Genomic DNA, 16337 nt, shown 5'->3' with positions numbered 1-16337 from the left:
ATAACATGGATAAGATGCAACTCACTATTTCATCCACCTAGGCTGGTAGGGAGGTTAACATCAAACCATTTTACTACACATCTATTAGTTTTCAGGCTAAGTACACTGTTCTGTAAGGTTCCATTAAATCATTCAGATTTAATGTTCTGAACAGATTTGACTTAGCATTGTACCATATACTTTTTTCCAAATCACAAAACTTAAATACAGATCCTTATTATATTCCACTGCTTCCAGCTGTCTTCTGAAATTTCTCTAAATTTCTCACATTCAGTTTTATTTTATTTATTTATTTATTTTACAAATTGCTAAGAATTAGGGAAATATGGAAAAGAGGAAATATGATCACTTAAAAACTGTTGATAGGAAATTAACAACAAAACCTTAATTGCACTGAGCTATCACAGTATCTTATACACCTCTTAAAGGTATATGATAACAAATGATGATAACCGTAAAAACTTCTAAAAACATTTTGGCCCTTAGGGCCAAATGTTTGGCCAAATAATTAAAGGACAGCTTTCATTGCACCAAATTATTTTTTTCTGCATTAATTTTTGTTGGTAATATTTACAAAATATATACCAGAAGATGCAACTAATTTTCCTACCTTTATATGGTACACTTGGTGCAGTTATAATAACTTGAGCATCAAATTCTTGATCTAATCTCTGTGAGAACACTTCCAAATGAAGTAAACCAAGAAATCCCAATCTCCAACCCTGTCCTAAGGCAGGACTAGGGAAAATAAATAAAATCAGTAATACTATAGTTAAACTGTTAAAAAATATAAACATTTTATTTAAAACTGTCAGTTATAAAGTTCACACCAGGCCATGATAAGTGACATATACAGGGTGTTCGGGATAAATTTGACAGTTTCGTAAGGAAAAAGAAAATCTTCTTTGTATCTATTAAATTTAATGAATTGACAAAAAAACATTACAGGCAGAGTTAATTACAATACTATCAACAAGATTTACTCAAAATAACCACCATTAGCATCGATCACAGCTTCAATTCTGCTTCGGAACCTCGAACAAGCTGATGCTACAGTCTCCCTGGGAAGGGCCGCAAAAACTGTTTTAATTTTATCCATTAACTGGGCTTTTGTATTACTGGAAGTGCGATTGGTGTCTTTTTCAACTGCGCCCCATACAAAATAATCCATGGGGTTAAGGTCTGGGGAGTTTGGAGGCCAAACATTTGGACTGGTGAAGTCGTAGAAATTTTCAGACAACCATTTTTGACTTTTCCCAGAGGTGTGGCAAGGGGCCGAATCCTGCTGCCATACATACGGCCTACCATTGGCTACCCTTGTTATCCAGGGCTTGACTACAGTTAGCAACTCCACGAACAAAGCCCGAATTCCAATGCCAGGGTTCTTCAACACCTGTTCCTGCAGATTTGCGAGGAATTCTGCTGTACGAATGCAATCAGATCGTCTGCTAGGGATCTTTCTTCTTGCTACATCCTCGTAGTCACCATTGCAAGTCTCTAGTTCATGCCTGATTGTTTTTACTGTATTCAGGGAGCATTGGGCAGCAGTCGTAATATCCTTATTTTGATGGCGGGCACGAATCATCATGATACAAGTTATTCTCTTCCATGATTCAGGTGGGTTCCAGCTATCCATCCTTTCTGACATCTTGTATATGAATGAAGAAGGGTCCAAACTTTTAAATGAAGAGAAGTGTGTGTTAATACATGTAACTTACGGAAAAATATAATTAATTATAAATATGTCAAATATTTATCCCGAACACCCTGTATATGTTGAAATTTTTTTAACTTGGTTCTACTATAAATTAAAGATGCCAAGAATATCTTGGTTTTAATCCTTTATCCAAGTAAGCAAAAAACAAAATTACACAGGCAAGATTACTCATGCCTGTGTGACATGTCACGTCTGCATTCAGACAGGTCATTTTTAGAATGTTTATGGAATGCAAGATTCCATTTTTTTTTTTTTTGTTAACTTTGCGTAAAATGTATTTGTAAACTGCCTCAATGGCGAAAAATTACAAAAGAAATATTATCTTATTTCATAATACTAACAAAAAAAAAAAAAGTTCAGCATTTGCTTTTATAAAATATTATACATTACAGAAATTGGGTGATTTCTCCACTTAGTGAAATATATTTCGATGAAACATATTTCAAATATATTTCAATGTTAATAAATGTAAGATATCTCATTGGATATCTAATCAACTTGGGTGTGATTAGATATCCAATGTTGTATTATATTGTTGGAAGTTTTTCCACTTGGTTATACTATAAATTAAGGATACCAAGAAATTAAATACTTGGTTTAATCCTTTATCAAAGTGTATGCAAACAAAGTTTGAACCTGAAGTATTTTCAGGACTGGGACAATTATGGTGTGAAGTTATTAGCTTCTATACACGATTTACTCCAGTCCTAAAAATACTTCAAGTACAAACTTTATTTGCTTACACTTGAATAAAGGATTAAACCAAGTATATAATTTCTTGGTATCTTTAATTTATAGTAAAACCAAGTGGAAAAACTTCCGACTACTATCTCTAATCCAGAGTATTTGATAATAAACTGTGATACCTTTTGGTTACTCATATATGAAAATATGACTTTGGCATCATTTTCACGGTATTGCTTCAGGGTCTGGTTCCCACTGATGAGACCTCAACTCCCACTGAGGAGATCTTGGTTTTCAGCAAAATAAGTATAAGTACTATGGCTTTCTTTTATTTTGTTTTTCACTTTGTTTTTATTTTACTGGTGCTAGTGGTGGTTTAGTCCCCACTAGCACTGGTGTTTTTTTAAAGAAATATTAAGACTTCTTTTTTTTTTTTTATGTTGAACCCACCCACAGGAGGTTGGTTGGTTAACCTTTAGTACTGTGTATGGGTTGGGAAAGCAGGAATTTATTTACATTGGATTTCAATGACTTTAAATTGCATTCCTTGGTAAACACAGCAGGTGGGAGACTGTTCCACAGTGCAGCAGTTGCAGGGATGAAGGAAGAGGAAAAAAAATTTGTTCTGTTTGTTTCTTGGTGTACTGTGAAGGGATATTGTACAGCAGCTGCACGTGTTCTAATGAGTTCAGTAGTGAGCGGAGGAATTATTAATGTTATTTAAGATGAGCATTTCCCATGGAAATATTTGAAGAATATACATACTGGAGACCATACATATGTGTGAAAGTGGGGAGAGAGAGTTGCTAAGGGATGGATCGTTGATTGAGTTGATTGATCGCTGTATTGCGTCAAGCATTTTGAGAGAGCTTTTGGGGGGCCCCACCCTGTATGTGGGAGCAGTATTCAATAGTTGGGCAGATTTATGACTTGTATAATGTTTATAGCTGTTCGGGGGTAGTAAAGTCTTGAGTGAAAGAGAAATCCTAGTTTTTTTTGAGGCTGAGGATGCAATGTTTGAGATATGTTTGTGCCAGGAGAGGTTTGATGTGAGGGTGATTCCAAGGAGCGAGATCTCAAATTGTCTGGAAATTTGGGTACCGTTAAAAAAGATAGTGGAAAAAAATGGTTCTTTTTTTATGTGAAATAGTACAGAACTGGGTTTTTTTGGCATCGAAATTTATGAGGTTATCCGAACCCCATTGTAGGATAGATTCGAGATCGGAATTGAGGGTGGTGGATGTTCTGTAGGTTGAGGTGAGTTGTGTAGGGTAAGGCTTATCAAATGCAAGCAAGGAGTGTAGTGTGCTGTTATCTGCAAAACTGTGTATTGGGTTGGAGGTTAATTGCAGCAGGTCATTGATATATAACAGGAAGAGGGTTGGTGAGAGGACAGAACCTTATGGGACCCCAGCGTGAATTGGATGGTGAGATGATAGGGAGCCTTCCGCCATCATACACAGGGTGCGTCCAGACAGAAAACTGGCAATCCACCTACAGAAGCCTTGGGTCAGGCTGAATGATGGTAGTTTGCCTAGTAGGCCTTTGTGCCAGACCCAGTCGAAGGCTTTGGAGATATCAAGTGCAACCACTTGAGATTCGCCAAAAACCTCTCCACTGCATTTGTCCAGAGATGGTGACATATGTGAGTAGATCTCCTGTTGATCGGCAGTGGTGGAATCCATACTGGCAGTCATTTATTTGATGAGTGTCTTCAAGATAGTGAAGGAGTTGGGAATTGATGGTTTTTTCCATTACCTTTGACATGACTGAGGTAGCGAGATAGGGCGGTAATTGGATGGCAATGACTTGTCACCCTTCTTGGGAATGGGCTGAATATAGGCCAATTTCCAGTTTGTGGGATAGATTCCAGTACATATAGGAGATATTGGACAGGGGTCAGTTCTAGAGCACAAACTTTCAGGACAATTGGGGGAATGCCATCAGGGCCAGGAGACTTTTTTGTGTCTAATTTGGACAGTATTTTTCTGATCTCATCCTGGCAAAAGGATATAGGGGACATTGTATATTGGGTGTCTGGAATGGTTTGGGGGGGGGGGGACATTTACCATTGTCAGTTATGGTAAATGAAGCAAAGTATGAGGCCAGAAGATTGGCTTTTTCTGTGGGTGATGATGCAGTAGAGCCATCGGGATGGGAATAGTGTTGGACAGAAGTTACGCCCAATTTCTTTGGCGAGAGACCAAAAGGCTAGGCTGCCGTTCGAAGAGGCTGCTAGTTTCTTGTTTTTTGCTCTTTCAAACTCCGTTTTGGAAGCATTGATTGTTTTTTTGCATTTATTATGGGCTTCAGTGTAAACTCTGAAGGAGGATGGGGGTTCTTGATTTCAGCCAGTTGTGGTATGTCTGGTGTTTGATCTCTACAGCCTTGGAACATCTTTTGGAGAACCAGGATTTCGTTAGGGAATGGCAGTTCAGAATACTGTGTGGAATGTATATATTCATGCCGATGAGGATTATTTTAGTAATAAGCTCAGTGCATATGTTTGAGTTGGAAGGCCGGAAGCAATAGTCCAACCATGGGAATGCAGCATAGACGTTGCGGAGGCTGTACCACTTGGCACTGTTATAGTGCCAAACTACTCTTGTATGTGAGTGTGTGTAAACGTTGTTACATGGGGGAGGAGATGAGCACTAGGTTGTGGTCAGAATTGCCCGAGGGGCTCATTACTTTCACTGTGTATTTGGAGGGGTCATTGGTGAGGAAGAGATCTAGGGTTTTTGGGAGTGGTTTAGGTTATCTGGTATTCTGGTTGGCATCTGGACAAGTTGTGTAAGGTCGATGCAATGCATTCACCATTGATGAGAAAGATGGGAAATGTTTTGGCATCTCTGCCTGCAAGATCTGTACAACTGGAGGAGGAAAGCCAGCTAGTGTTGTGGACGTTAAAATCTCCTAGGAGGATGATTTCACTGTTGGGAAAGTGGGATTGGAGAAAGTCAATTTTTAGGGAGAGAAAATTAAAGAGCTCAGGGTGGTTGGTTGTGTTGGGGGAGCGATAGAGACAGCAGACGAACTCGACTGAGTGGGGAAGGGATATTTTCAACCAAAGGAGGCCGAAGTTGGGTGATTCTAAGTTGGGTGCTCTCTGGCAAGGTATGTCAGAGCAGATGTATGCATAGACGAAAGTTGAAGAGTGTGTAGTTTGGGAGGTTGAGATAAGTGGTGCTGGGGGGGGGGGGAGCGAGATTTGTGTTTCTGCCAGGAAGAGCAGGTGGAGTTTGGTAGACTGTAGGTGGTAGTGGACACTATTCAGGTTGGAGTTTAGGCTACGGATGCTGGTGAAGTGGATGTGTAGATTTTTGCGAGTTGTATGTTGGACCGCATGGGTCTTGCACATTTCCTATGCACTGTCTAGCTGGTCTCCATGGTAGCTGCTAGTGGCATCACTTGGTTTTTTCACCAGTTTATCTCGTCTGTAGTCGATGGTCCAACTATTGTCACCATTTTGACGTTTTTCTTTGAGTTGTCTTTGAAGCTGGCATCTTTGTTCCCTTTGTGCAAATGATAGGCGTGGAAAGTTCGTACCGTCCTTCCTTTTATTATAGGTCTGAAATGATGGCACCTGACGATATTCTTATGATCGATGTTGCATTCTTCAGCTAGTTTGTTGATGTCCTCTTGTAATGATTTTCCATTTTCCGTCGGGAAATTCAAAATGATGGCGTTGAGTTTTTTGTGTGTTTAGCTTCCATCAAGTTGTTTACTGTTGATGCGATTAGATTGTGAAGTTCTTTCACTGGCGGAGTGGAGCTTGCGTTGTGTTGGTTTTCAATTTGTTCTAGCTTAGCTTTGACTGCACTTATTTTGGAGGTAAAAGGGTAAAAGTTTCATTTAAAGCATTGATGTGCTGTTCAAGGCTTTCGACACGTTTACCTATGTTCAGAAGTTGTTTTACCGAAGGGAGGCACAGTGAACAGAAGAATGGCTGGTTAAGTTCGATAAGTAGCCTTTGCGCTGCTTCGTCTATTTTCGTGCAGGAAGCATGCAGACAGTGGCAACAGAACTCACAGAATTTGCCCTTTTTTTCTGTCTGTGACACCAGTTTTGCAGCTGCGGCATGTAATAGGTATGTCGGTGGCGTTTGACGGCACTGTGCTGGAAAGACGTGGCTCGTTTGCCATTGGCTTTTGATGCCACCATCTTTGCTGTGTATGGTAGGCATCATGAGTGCTTACACGTGGCTGATTTAAAATTGGAAGGATAGCTGATTTAATACACTATAAAGTACTTACAGGACTTACAAGACTGCTGGTAGTGCAGTTAATATCTGCATTACGGGATTACTTTTGGCAGTATTACGACCGCAATTTTATAGTAGCTCAATAAAGCATTTGCTGGTGGTGCAGAATTATTTCTGTATCACAAGATTATTTAATTCTCAGTCTTATGACTGAAAGGTTTTATTCCTCTTATATTCAAATGCAGAGGTATAGTCTTTTCCCCACCTGAGATAATGGTTCCAATTTCTACAAGGGTGTGAACTCTAGGAATTGAAATTCCTGGATGTGAAGAAGCGAGACGAGCAACTAAGGTTTTAAAAGAGACAGTCGGTGCAAATAAGATTTATTCTTTCACCCCTTATGGTAGAGGGAAATATTTAATTGTAGTTAAAGATGTGGAAACAAGGGACAAACTATTACAGGGTTTTACTTTCAAAGGCAGTGTAGTTATTTCTGTAATGCTCGGGAGCCAGGTAAAAACAGTAAAAATAGCAAGATTCCCAATGGAATATATAGAGAACAATAATGAAATTCTTATACAGACATTTTCGAAATGGGGTAAGATTAGTAATATAGAAAGGGCTTATCAGGTGAAGATCCAAACTGGTTTTCTGGTGATGTCATCTTCACAATGGATATGAAGATGCCCATACCAAATTTTGTCAACATTGATACAACCCGAGTTATGGTAAACTATACTAGAGTACAATAGCAGTGCCTGCGTTGTGGTTCATATGATCACTTAGGTGATCATACAAACCACATAACTGCCCAAAATCTAAATGCTTCAACTGCATGGAGATCAGACATATTGCTAATCAATGTCTCAAACTTTGTCAGAAATGTGAAAGTTCTGAACACCGTGTTAATATCTGTCCCTTTAGTCAGGTATTAGAGTGGGAGCACTGGTAGAGTCAATTAGAACACCATATATACAGGGTGTTCGGGATAAATTTGACAGTTTCGTAAGGAAAAAGAAAATCTTCTTTGTATCTATTAAATTTAATGAATTGACAAAAAAACATTACAGGCAGAGTTAATTACAATACTATCAACAAGATTTACTCAAAATAACCACCATTAGCATCGATCACAGCTTCAATTCTGCTTCGGAACCTCGAACAAGCTGATGCTACAGTCTCCCTGGGAAGGGCCGCAAAAACTGTTTTAATTTTATCCATTAACTGGGCTTTTGTATTACTGGAAGTGCGATTGGTGTCTTTTTCAACTGCGCCCCATACAAAATAATCCATGGGGTTAAGGTCTGGGGAGTTTGGAGGCCAAACATTTGGACTGGTGAAGTCGTAGAAATTTTCAGACAACCATTTTTGACTTTTCCCAGAGGTGTGGCAAGGGGCCGAATCCTGCTGCCATACATACGGCCTACCATTGGCTACTCTTGTTATCCAGGGCTTGACTACAGTTAGCAACTCCACGAACAAAGCCCGAATTCCAATGCCAGGGTTCTTCAACACCTGTTCCTGCAGATTTGCGAGGAATTCTGCTGTACGAACGCAATCAGATCGTCTGCTAGGGATCTTTCTTCTTGCTACATCCTCGTAGTCACCATTGCAAGTCTCTAGTTCATGCCTGATTGTTTTTACTGTATTCAGGGAGCATTGGGCAGCAGTCGTAATATCCTTATTTTGATGGCGGGCACGAATCATCATGATACAAGTTATTCTCTTCCATGATTCAGGTGGGTTCCAGCTATCCATCCTTTCTGACATCTTGTATATGAATGAAGAAGGGTCCAAACTTTTAAATGAAGAGAAGTGTGTGTTAATACATGTAACTTACGGAAAAATATAATTAATTATAAATATGTCAAATTTATCCCGAACACCCTGTATATCAGAGAGACATAATGAAGAGTTCCTGGATCTTCCAATTCAGTCTAGTAAAGACGGAATGCTTTTAAACAAACTACACTTGGTAAAATCACAAAAAAGTGCATGACCAAATCAGCTAGAAATTAGCCCAAAAATTCCAGAACTGCAAGAGCCACTTTCCCAGTCAAATACTGTTGGAAGATCAGTGGAAATTACCAATAATGAACCTAGTATAACAACAGGTACAAAATGAGATGCAAACACATGAAACTGTTCTACCAGCAGAAACTGGAGAAGAAACAGACAAGCAAACAAGACAACTGAAAGAACTTAACATGCAGACAAGATCATCAAAAGGAAAGATAAATTAATAAAAAAAATTGAGGATGAACAAAAAAAAAAAATAAAATAAAAAAGAACTACATTTAAAAGAAAAAGAACTAATAAAAAATGTAAAGATGGAGAAGGCTGTGGATCATCAAATGAAAACTCTTCAGGCTAAGAAGAGCGTATGGATTATGAAGAACCAACTCATGATAATAAAGGGAAACGAGAGATAAAATTAAAGAAAATATAATAAAGTTTACCGATTCAAAGTTTTCTCAGTACAATTATCATCTACATGAAAAGAAAATAACTAGCTTCCAAATCAAAAATGATAGTCATGAAATTGAAACAATGGAATGCAACTGTAAAAAACTGGAAAACAGTTTAAAAGAAGCAGGCTACACAATTGCTTCTTCACAGATTGAAGACCTCATCAGATTCATCCAAAATTTAGAAGCAAAGGACTTACCAGTGACACTTCATTAATCATAGCATCTCCTTCTGCATTGCCTCATTAAATGTATGAGGATTCCACAGGCAAATTAAACTAGAAACTATATGGAAACTTATGCTACACCTTAATATCAGGTTTTTGTTTCTTCAACATACTTCTGCAGATATAAAAAGTTTAACAGATAGATATCCACTTCTTTCTTATTGGAGCTTTGGAAGATTTAACAGGGCTGGAGTAGGAGTTCTTATTCTTGCCCCCCTCCCCTCTTTGGGTCATTCTGTAATATCCAAAGGGATGCAGAAGGAAGAATCTTGACAATAGACTGGAAATACTGGGGATGTGTAATAAGGTTTAGAAATGTTTATGCTCCATCCAATGGAACAGTTAGACAAAAATCTTCCAGGAATTGGAGCCTTATTTATATGGTGCCCACTACATCATAGCAGCTGGAGACCGGAATTGAATTGAAAACCCCACATTAGACAAAATAGGAAGGCACCCTAGGAGTGAAAAGTAGGATATGCATAGTTAAAAACATGTCTTGACAATGCTGAACAGGTAGACATATGGAGGATTCGGAATCCTAATCTCCAGGCATACATGCACATGAATCAAGATATTGGTACTCATATTATATCTATTCTTTCCTTATAAATAGGATAATTCAGATTAAACATCTTGTCAGATCATAATTCAGTTCTACTTAAGTTCCACTGCATGGGAAAAGTAGAGATCTCTTCTGGACCATGGAGACTTCCACCACATTTCCATTGATCTTTTCAACTAACTTCCAGACCCTCTGTTCAAATTGGAATAATGTTACCTGAATTGGGATATGTGGATAAAATTCAAACAAGCAGTAAAGCAAAATATGATGGAATGGGGAAAGGAACAGGCTTTCTTCAAAAGGAAAAAGTTGAAAGACCTGTATAAGAAGAGAAGCTGGTTCATAACAAACCTACTCAATTGTATAGAATGTAACAACATCATTAGAAACATTAATATAGAATAATTATGAATACTTGGTTTAAAAAATCTAAGAGAAGACTATTCTTCTTCTTCTTCAGTATTCTGCAATTGAGCAGGTTCTTCTTTTAGTAGCGAAAACTTTCCTTCCACTCTCTTCTGTTATGAGCCTTCTCTCTTAAGGTTGTGTACCTGTCTCCATTCAGCATGTCATCTAGCATTGTTTTCCTTACTCTTCCTCTGGGTCTTTTTTCTGTCTATTTTTCCTTTGATGGCATCTCTGATGATGCCATTCCCTCTCAGAATATGTCAGATCCAGTTTCCCTTGCTTCTTTTTATCCTCCTTAACAGACCTCTTTCTTCTTCTATGCTTTTTAAGACCTCTTCGTTAGTTATTTTATCTGTCCATTTGATTTTTTCCATCCTCCTTCTCCAAATCCAAATCTCAAAGCATTCCAAAATCTTAATTTCTTCTTTCTTCAATGTCCAAGTTTCAGATGCATAGAGGGCAACACTCCACACATAACATTTTATTAGTCTTTTCTTTAAGTTTCTATCCATTTTACTTCTGAATAAATTCCATTTTCTATTAAAGGCATCTCTTCCCATCGCTATTCTTGCTTTTATGTCACTTTTACATCTTCCATCACTGCTAATAACACTTCCCAGATATTTAAATGTCTTTACTTGATTCAATTTTTCACCATTTATTCTGATAACCATATTTGCCCCTTTCCTTTGCTATTTTCATCACCTTTGTTTTTCTGATGTTAATTTTCATTCCATAATTGATACAGGATTCCAGTAATCTGTTGAACAGATGTGGTAGTCCTGTTTCAGTGTTTGATAGTAATGCCTTGTCATCTGCGTATCTTATTGCAAATATCTGTCTACCTCCAATCTTTATTCCTTCTTCTGAATTCTCCAATGCTTCTTTTAGCATTGCTTTGGAATACATGTTGAACAAAACTGGTGACAGAAAACAGCCTTGTCTTACTCCTCGTCCAATAATACCTGGTTCTGTTGTACCATATATGTCTCTCATCATGGCAGTTTGTCCCATATATAGTGAGATAATTAGCCTTCTGTCTTTCCAATCTATACCAATCTTTTCCATTACTTCCACCATCTTATCCCATTTTACATAGTCAAAAGCTTACTCAAAATCTATATAACAGATGTTCTTTATTCACTTCTAGACTTCTTTCACTTACTATTCTTAACAGTCCAATCGCATCTCTTATTCCCCCTAAACGTCCTGAAACCAAACTGATATTCTCCAAGAAATTCTTCCACTTTAGATGCAATTCTTCGTGTTAAGATTCTCATAAGTATTTTTGATGTATGGGAAATAAGGCTAATTGTTTTAAAATCCTTGCAGTTCACTGCATTACTTTCTTTATTCATAAAATCTTTTGGTAGTTCTATGTTATCAATTTAATTTATTATTTTGGTTATTTCTTCAGTTCCTTTCTTCTGAAGTTGTTTCAGGAATTCTGCAGGTGCCTTTCCACATTTTAGTTCTTTAATGGCCATTTCTACTTCTGTCTTCAAAATCTCTGGGCCCAGATCATCTTCATTTACTTTATTTATATCTTATAATGGCAACTCATTTGGTCTATTTTCCTTGTCATATAGATCTTCAATGTATTCCTTCCATCTCTTTATGATTTTATCTTCTTCAGTTATGATTTCTCCATTCTTATTTTCTATGCCTCTAGCTCAAATTCCATTTCTTTTGTGATTCATGCTTCTTGCTTTTTCATATAAAAGATCATACCTTTCCACTCTCTCATAATTTTCAATTTCTTCACATTGTTTTTTAAGCCAATCTTCTCTACTTCTTTCTGCTTCCCTTCTCATTCTGTCATTCAGGGTTCTATATTGTATTTTCCCTTCTGGGGTGTCTTTATTTTTCCATTTTCTTCTTTCTTCCATTAGAGAAATCATCTCATTAGTTATCCAAGGTTTTTTTATTCTTTTAGCTCTTACATATCCAATTTATTCTTCTGAAATCTTCATTATTTTCTCTTTAACTTGTTCCCATTTCTTTTCTGGATCTTCAGTTTTGACAAAATTTGTTTCCTCTAATTCTTTCTCCAATTTATTTCCAAATTCCTTGGTATTTTTTAATTTCTCTAAGTTCCATTTTTTTCCCTTTTCATAGCTTCTTTTATTTTCTTTAGTTTCACATTTATTTCTATGAATAGTAGGTTGTGGTCAGAGTAAATATCAGCTCCAGGATAAGTGCATGCATTTTTTACACTATTCTTGTATCTTTGCTTTACTATAATGTAATCAATTTGATACCTTTCCGTATCTCCTGGTTTTTTTCATGTGTATAGTCTTCTCTTAGATTTTTTAAACCAAGTATATGTAATTATTAGCTTATTTTCTTTACAGAATTCCACTAACCTTTCCCCTCTCTCATTTCTATTACCTAGTCCGTATCTTCCTACTACACTCCCATCCTCTTCTTCTCCTACAACTCCATTCTAATCTCCCATTATAATCATATAGTCTTTTCTTTTTTCTTCTTTAATTAGTTCTTGTAACTGTTCGTACATTTCCTTTATTTACTCATCTGAATGATCACTTGTTGGCATATATACCTGCATTATTATTATGTCCACTGGTTCAGTCTTCAATTTTACCACCATAATCCTGTCATTCAGACAGTTTATGCTAATGATGCTCTTTGCTGTTCTTTTATTAAAAACTAGGCAACTCCTTTTTCCTTTTTATCTCCACCTCAGTAAATTACTCTTACTTCGTCACTATAAAAATCACCTATTCCTTCCCATCTGACTTCATAGAGCCCTAGGATATCAATTTTTCCTTTGTCCATTTCTTGCTTGAGATTTTCTAATTTTCCACATCTGTTCATTGTTCTCACATTCCATGTTGCAATTTTGATTCTCTAATGATCTTTCATTTTCAGTTTCTTTATAGCTTGTTTTAAGTCACTTTTAGAGGTTTTATCAGGAAGAACATCAGTCTTTGAAGCGTCCTTATATCCCGATATTGTATCTATTCCAACGTGCACCTTCTTTTCCTCTCTGTGCCAAGAGACACCTATCTTGGTTTGCTGGGGTGGTAGTTGCCCCCTTATAAGTTCTATTCATTGCTACTAAAATTTTCTAGGGATATTAGTGGAGTGGTTTCCCATTGCCTTCTCCACCGCAGTGCTCCATTAAGTACCAGTAGAGCTGCTGCCCTCTACCAGCTAGAGTAGAAGTTGGGAAAAGGAGAAACACCCTCGGCCCTTGACTACTCTAACACCCTCGGTTCGAAGTAAGCAAGAGTCAGCCAAGTGAGGCCATACAAGAAGACTATACACATGGAAAAAACTAGGAGATACGGAAAGGTATCAAACTGATTACATTATAGTAAAGCAAAGATACAAGAATAGTGTAAAAAAATGCATGCATGTATCCTGGAGCTGATATTTACTCTGCACAACCTACTATTCATAGAAATAAATGTGAAACTAAAGAAAATAAAAGAAGCTATGAAAAGGGAAAAATGGAACTTAGAGAAATTAAAAAAATACCAAGGAATTTGGAAACAGATTGGAGAAAGAATTAGAGGAAACAGGTTTTGTCAAAATTGAAGATCCAGAAAAGAAATGGGAACAAGTTAAAGAGAAAATAAAGAAGACTGCAGAAGAAGCAATTGGATATGTAAGAGCTAAAATAATAAAAAAACCTTGGATAACTAATGAGATGATTTCTCTAATGGAAGAAAGGAGAAAATGGAAAAATACAATATAGAATCCTGAAGGACAAATTGAGAAGGGAAGCAGAAAGAAGTAGAAAAGATTGGCTTAAAAGACAATGTGAAGAAATGGAAAATTATGAGAGAGTAGGAAGGTATGATCTTTTGTATGAAAAAGCAAGAAGCATAAATCACAAGAGAAATAAAAGATAAGAATGGAGAAATCATAACTGAAGAAGATAAAATCCTAATGAGATGGAAGGAATACATTGAAGATCTATATAACAAAGAAAATAGACCAAATGAGCTGCCATTATAAGATATAAAGAAGTTAAATGAAGATGATCTAGGCCAGAGATTTTGAAGACAGAAGTAGAAATGGCCATTAAAGAACTAAAATGTGGAAAGGCAGAAGGAATAGATGAAATACCTGCAGAATTCCTGAAGCAACTTCAGACGAAAGGAACTGAAGCAATAACCAAAATAATAAATTTAATTTATAACAAAGGAGAATTACCAAAAGATTTTATGACCTTAATATTTATACCTATACCAAAGAAAAGTAAAGCAGTGAACTGCAAGGATTTTTGAACAGTAAGCCTTATTTCCCATCAAAAATACTTATGCAAATCTTAACATGAAGAATTGCATCTAAGGTGGAAGAATTTCTTGGAGGAGATCAGTTTGGTTTGAGGAAGGGTAGGGGAATAAGAGTTTGATTGGACTGTTAAGAATAGTAAGTGAAAGAGGTCTGGAAGTGAATAAAGAAGTTAATATCTGTTATGTAGATTTTGAGAAAGCTTTTGACTGTGTAAAATGGGATAAGATGGTGGAAGTAATGGAAAAGATTGGTATAGATTGGAAAGACAGAAGGCTAATTATTTCACTATATATGGGACAAACTGCCATGGTGAGAGGCATATATGGTACAACAGAACCAGGTATCATTGGACGAGGAATAAGACAAGGCTGTTCTCTGTCACCAATTTTGTTTAATATGTATTCCAAAGCAATGTAGACAATATTTGCAATAAGATACGCAGATGACAATTCATTACTATCAAACACTGAAACAGGACTACAACATCTGTTGAACAGTTTACTGGAATCCTGTATCAATTATGGAATGAAAATTAACATCAGAAAAACAAAGGTGATGAAAATAGCAAAGGAAAGGGGCAAATATGGTTATTAGAATAAATGAGGAAAAATTGAATCAAGTAAAGACATTTAAATATCTAGGAAGATATTTAAATGTCTTCCATCACTGCTAATGTGAAAATACAAAATGGAATTTATTCAGAAGTAAAATGGATAGAAACCTAAAGAAAAGACTAATAAAATGTTATGTGTGAAGTGTTGCCCTCTATGTAGCTGAAACTTGGACATTGAAGAAAGAAGAAATTAAGATTTTGGAACGCTTTGAGAAGTGGATTTGGAGTAGGATGGAAAAAATCAAATGGGCAGATAAAATAACTAATGAAGAGGTCTTAAAAAGAATAGAAGAAGAAAGAAGCCTGTTAAGGAGGATAAAAAGAAGCAAGGTAAACTGGATTGGACATATTCTGAGTGGGAATGGAATCATCAGAGATGCCATCGAAGGAAAAATAGACAGAAAAAACACCCAGAGGAAGAGTAAGGAAAACAATGCTAGATGACATGCTGAATGGAGACAGGTACACAACCTTAAGAGAGAAGGCTCATAACAGAAGAGAGTGGAAGGAAAGTTTTCGCTACTAAGAGAAGAACCTGCTTAATTGCAGAATACTCAAGAAGAAGTGGAAAGGCAGAAACAAGTAGAAGAAAGAAATTTTAAATAAGAATACAGCAGCACTTAGTAGACAGCCCTTCAGCTGCATTCTTCAATAGACAATTCACTAAATTTTGCAAAGAAAGGATTATCACTCAAATCTGCACTGATGGAGAAGACATGTCTACTACTCAAGACATCCTTGACTCCTTTCAAAAACACAACACAACAAAAATCTGTTTGAAGACAATAGTACTGTTGGAAATTATAACTCTTGGAACATTAATGACTTTCCTGTTCATATCCAAGATGGAACAGACCCATTACAGCATCTGAAGTTACCACAGCCTATAAAGAATGCCAGACAAGAAAATCCCCAGGATCTGATGGTCTAGGGATAGAATTTTATCACAAGGCATGAGATTTTATTCTTCCCATTCTAGTTACACTATTTAATTCCTTTCTCTCATCAGGACACATACCAAGTGAATTTGTAGCAAGCCATACTGTACTCATTCCTAAATCTAATAGAGATCATAGCTTAATCAGCAGCTGGAGACCTATTTCTGTATCTAATACTGACTACAAGATATTTTTCTGCATTATCAATAACAGGCTCCAAGTGGGAATGAGATACATAATTAAA

The 16337-nt window shown here is 36.7% G+C and overlaps 1 protein-coding gene across 2 annotated transcripts in view; it reads right to left on the bottom strand.

Moving 5' to 3' along the window:
• Positions 1 to 16337, bottom strand: part of waw (Translation factor waclaw) — a 192376-nt gene that overhangs the window by 75419 nt on the left and 100620 nt on the right. For both annotated transcript variants that reach the window (XM_090393583.1, XM_090393584.1), the window contains exon 11: positions 611 to 738. In XM_090393583.1, coding sequence (XP_090249709.1) covers positions 611 to 738 — 128 coding nt within the window. The remainder of the gene's footprint in view (positions 1 to 610; positions 739 to 16337) is intronic.

The sequence above is a fragment of the Typopeltis vanoorti genome, chromosome 6 (genome assembly GCF_054136105.1).
Source record: "Typopeltis vanoorti isolate ZY-2024b chromosome 6, IOZ_Tvanoo_1.0, whole genome shotgun sequence".
In the NCBI taxonomy this organism is placed as follows: Eukaryota; Metazoa; Arthropoda; class Arachnida; order Uropygi; family Thelyphonidae; genus Typopeltis; species Typopeltis vanoorti.
This window is presented reverse-complemented; position numbering and strand designations above follow the sequence as displayed.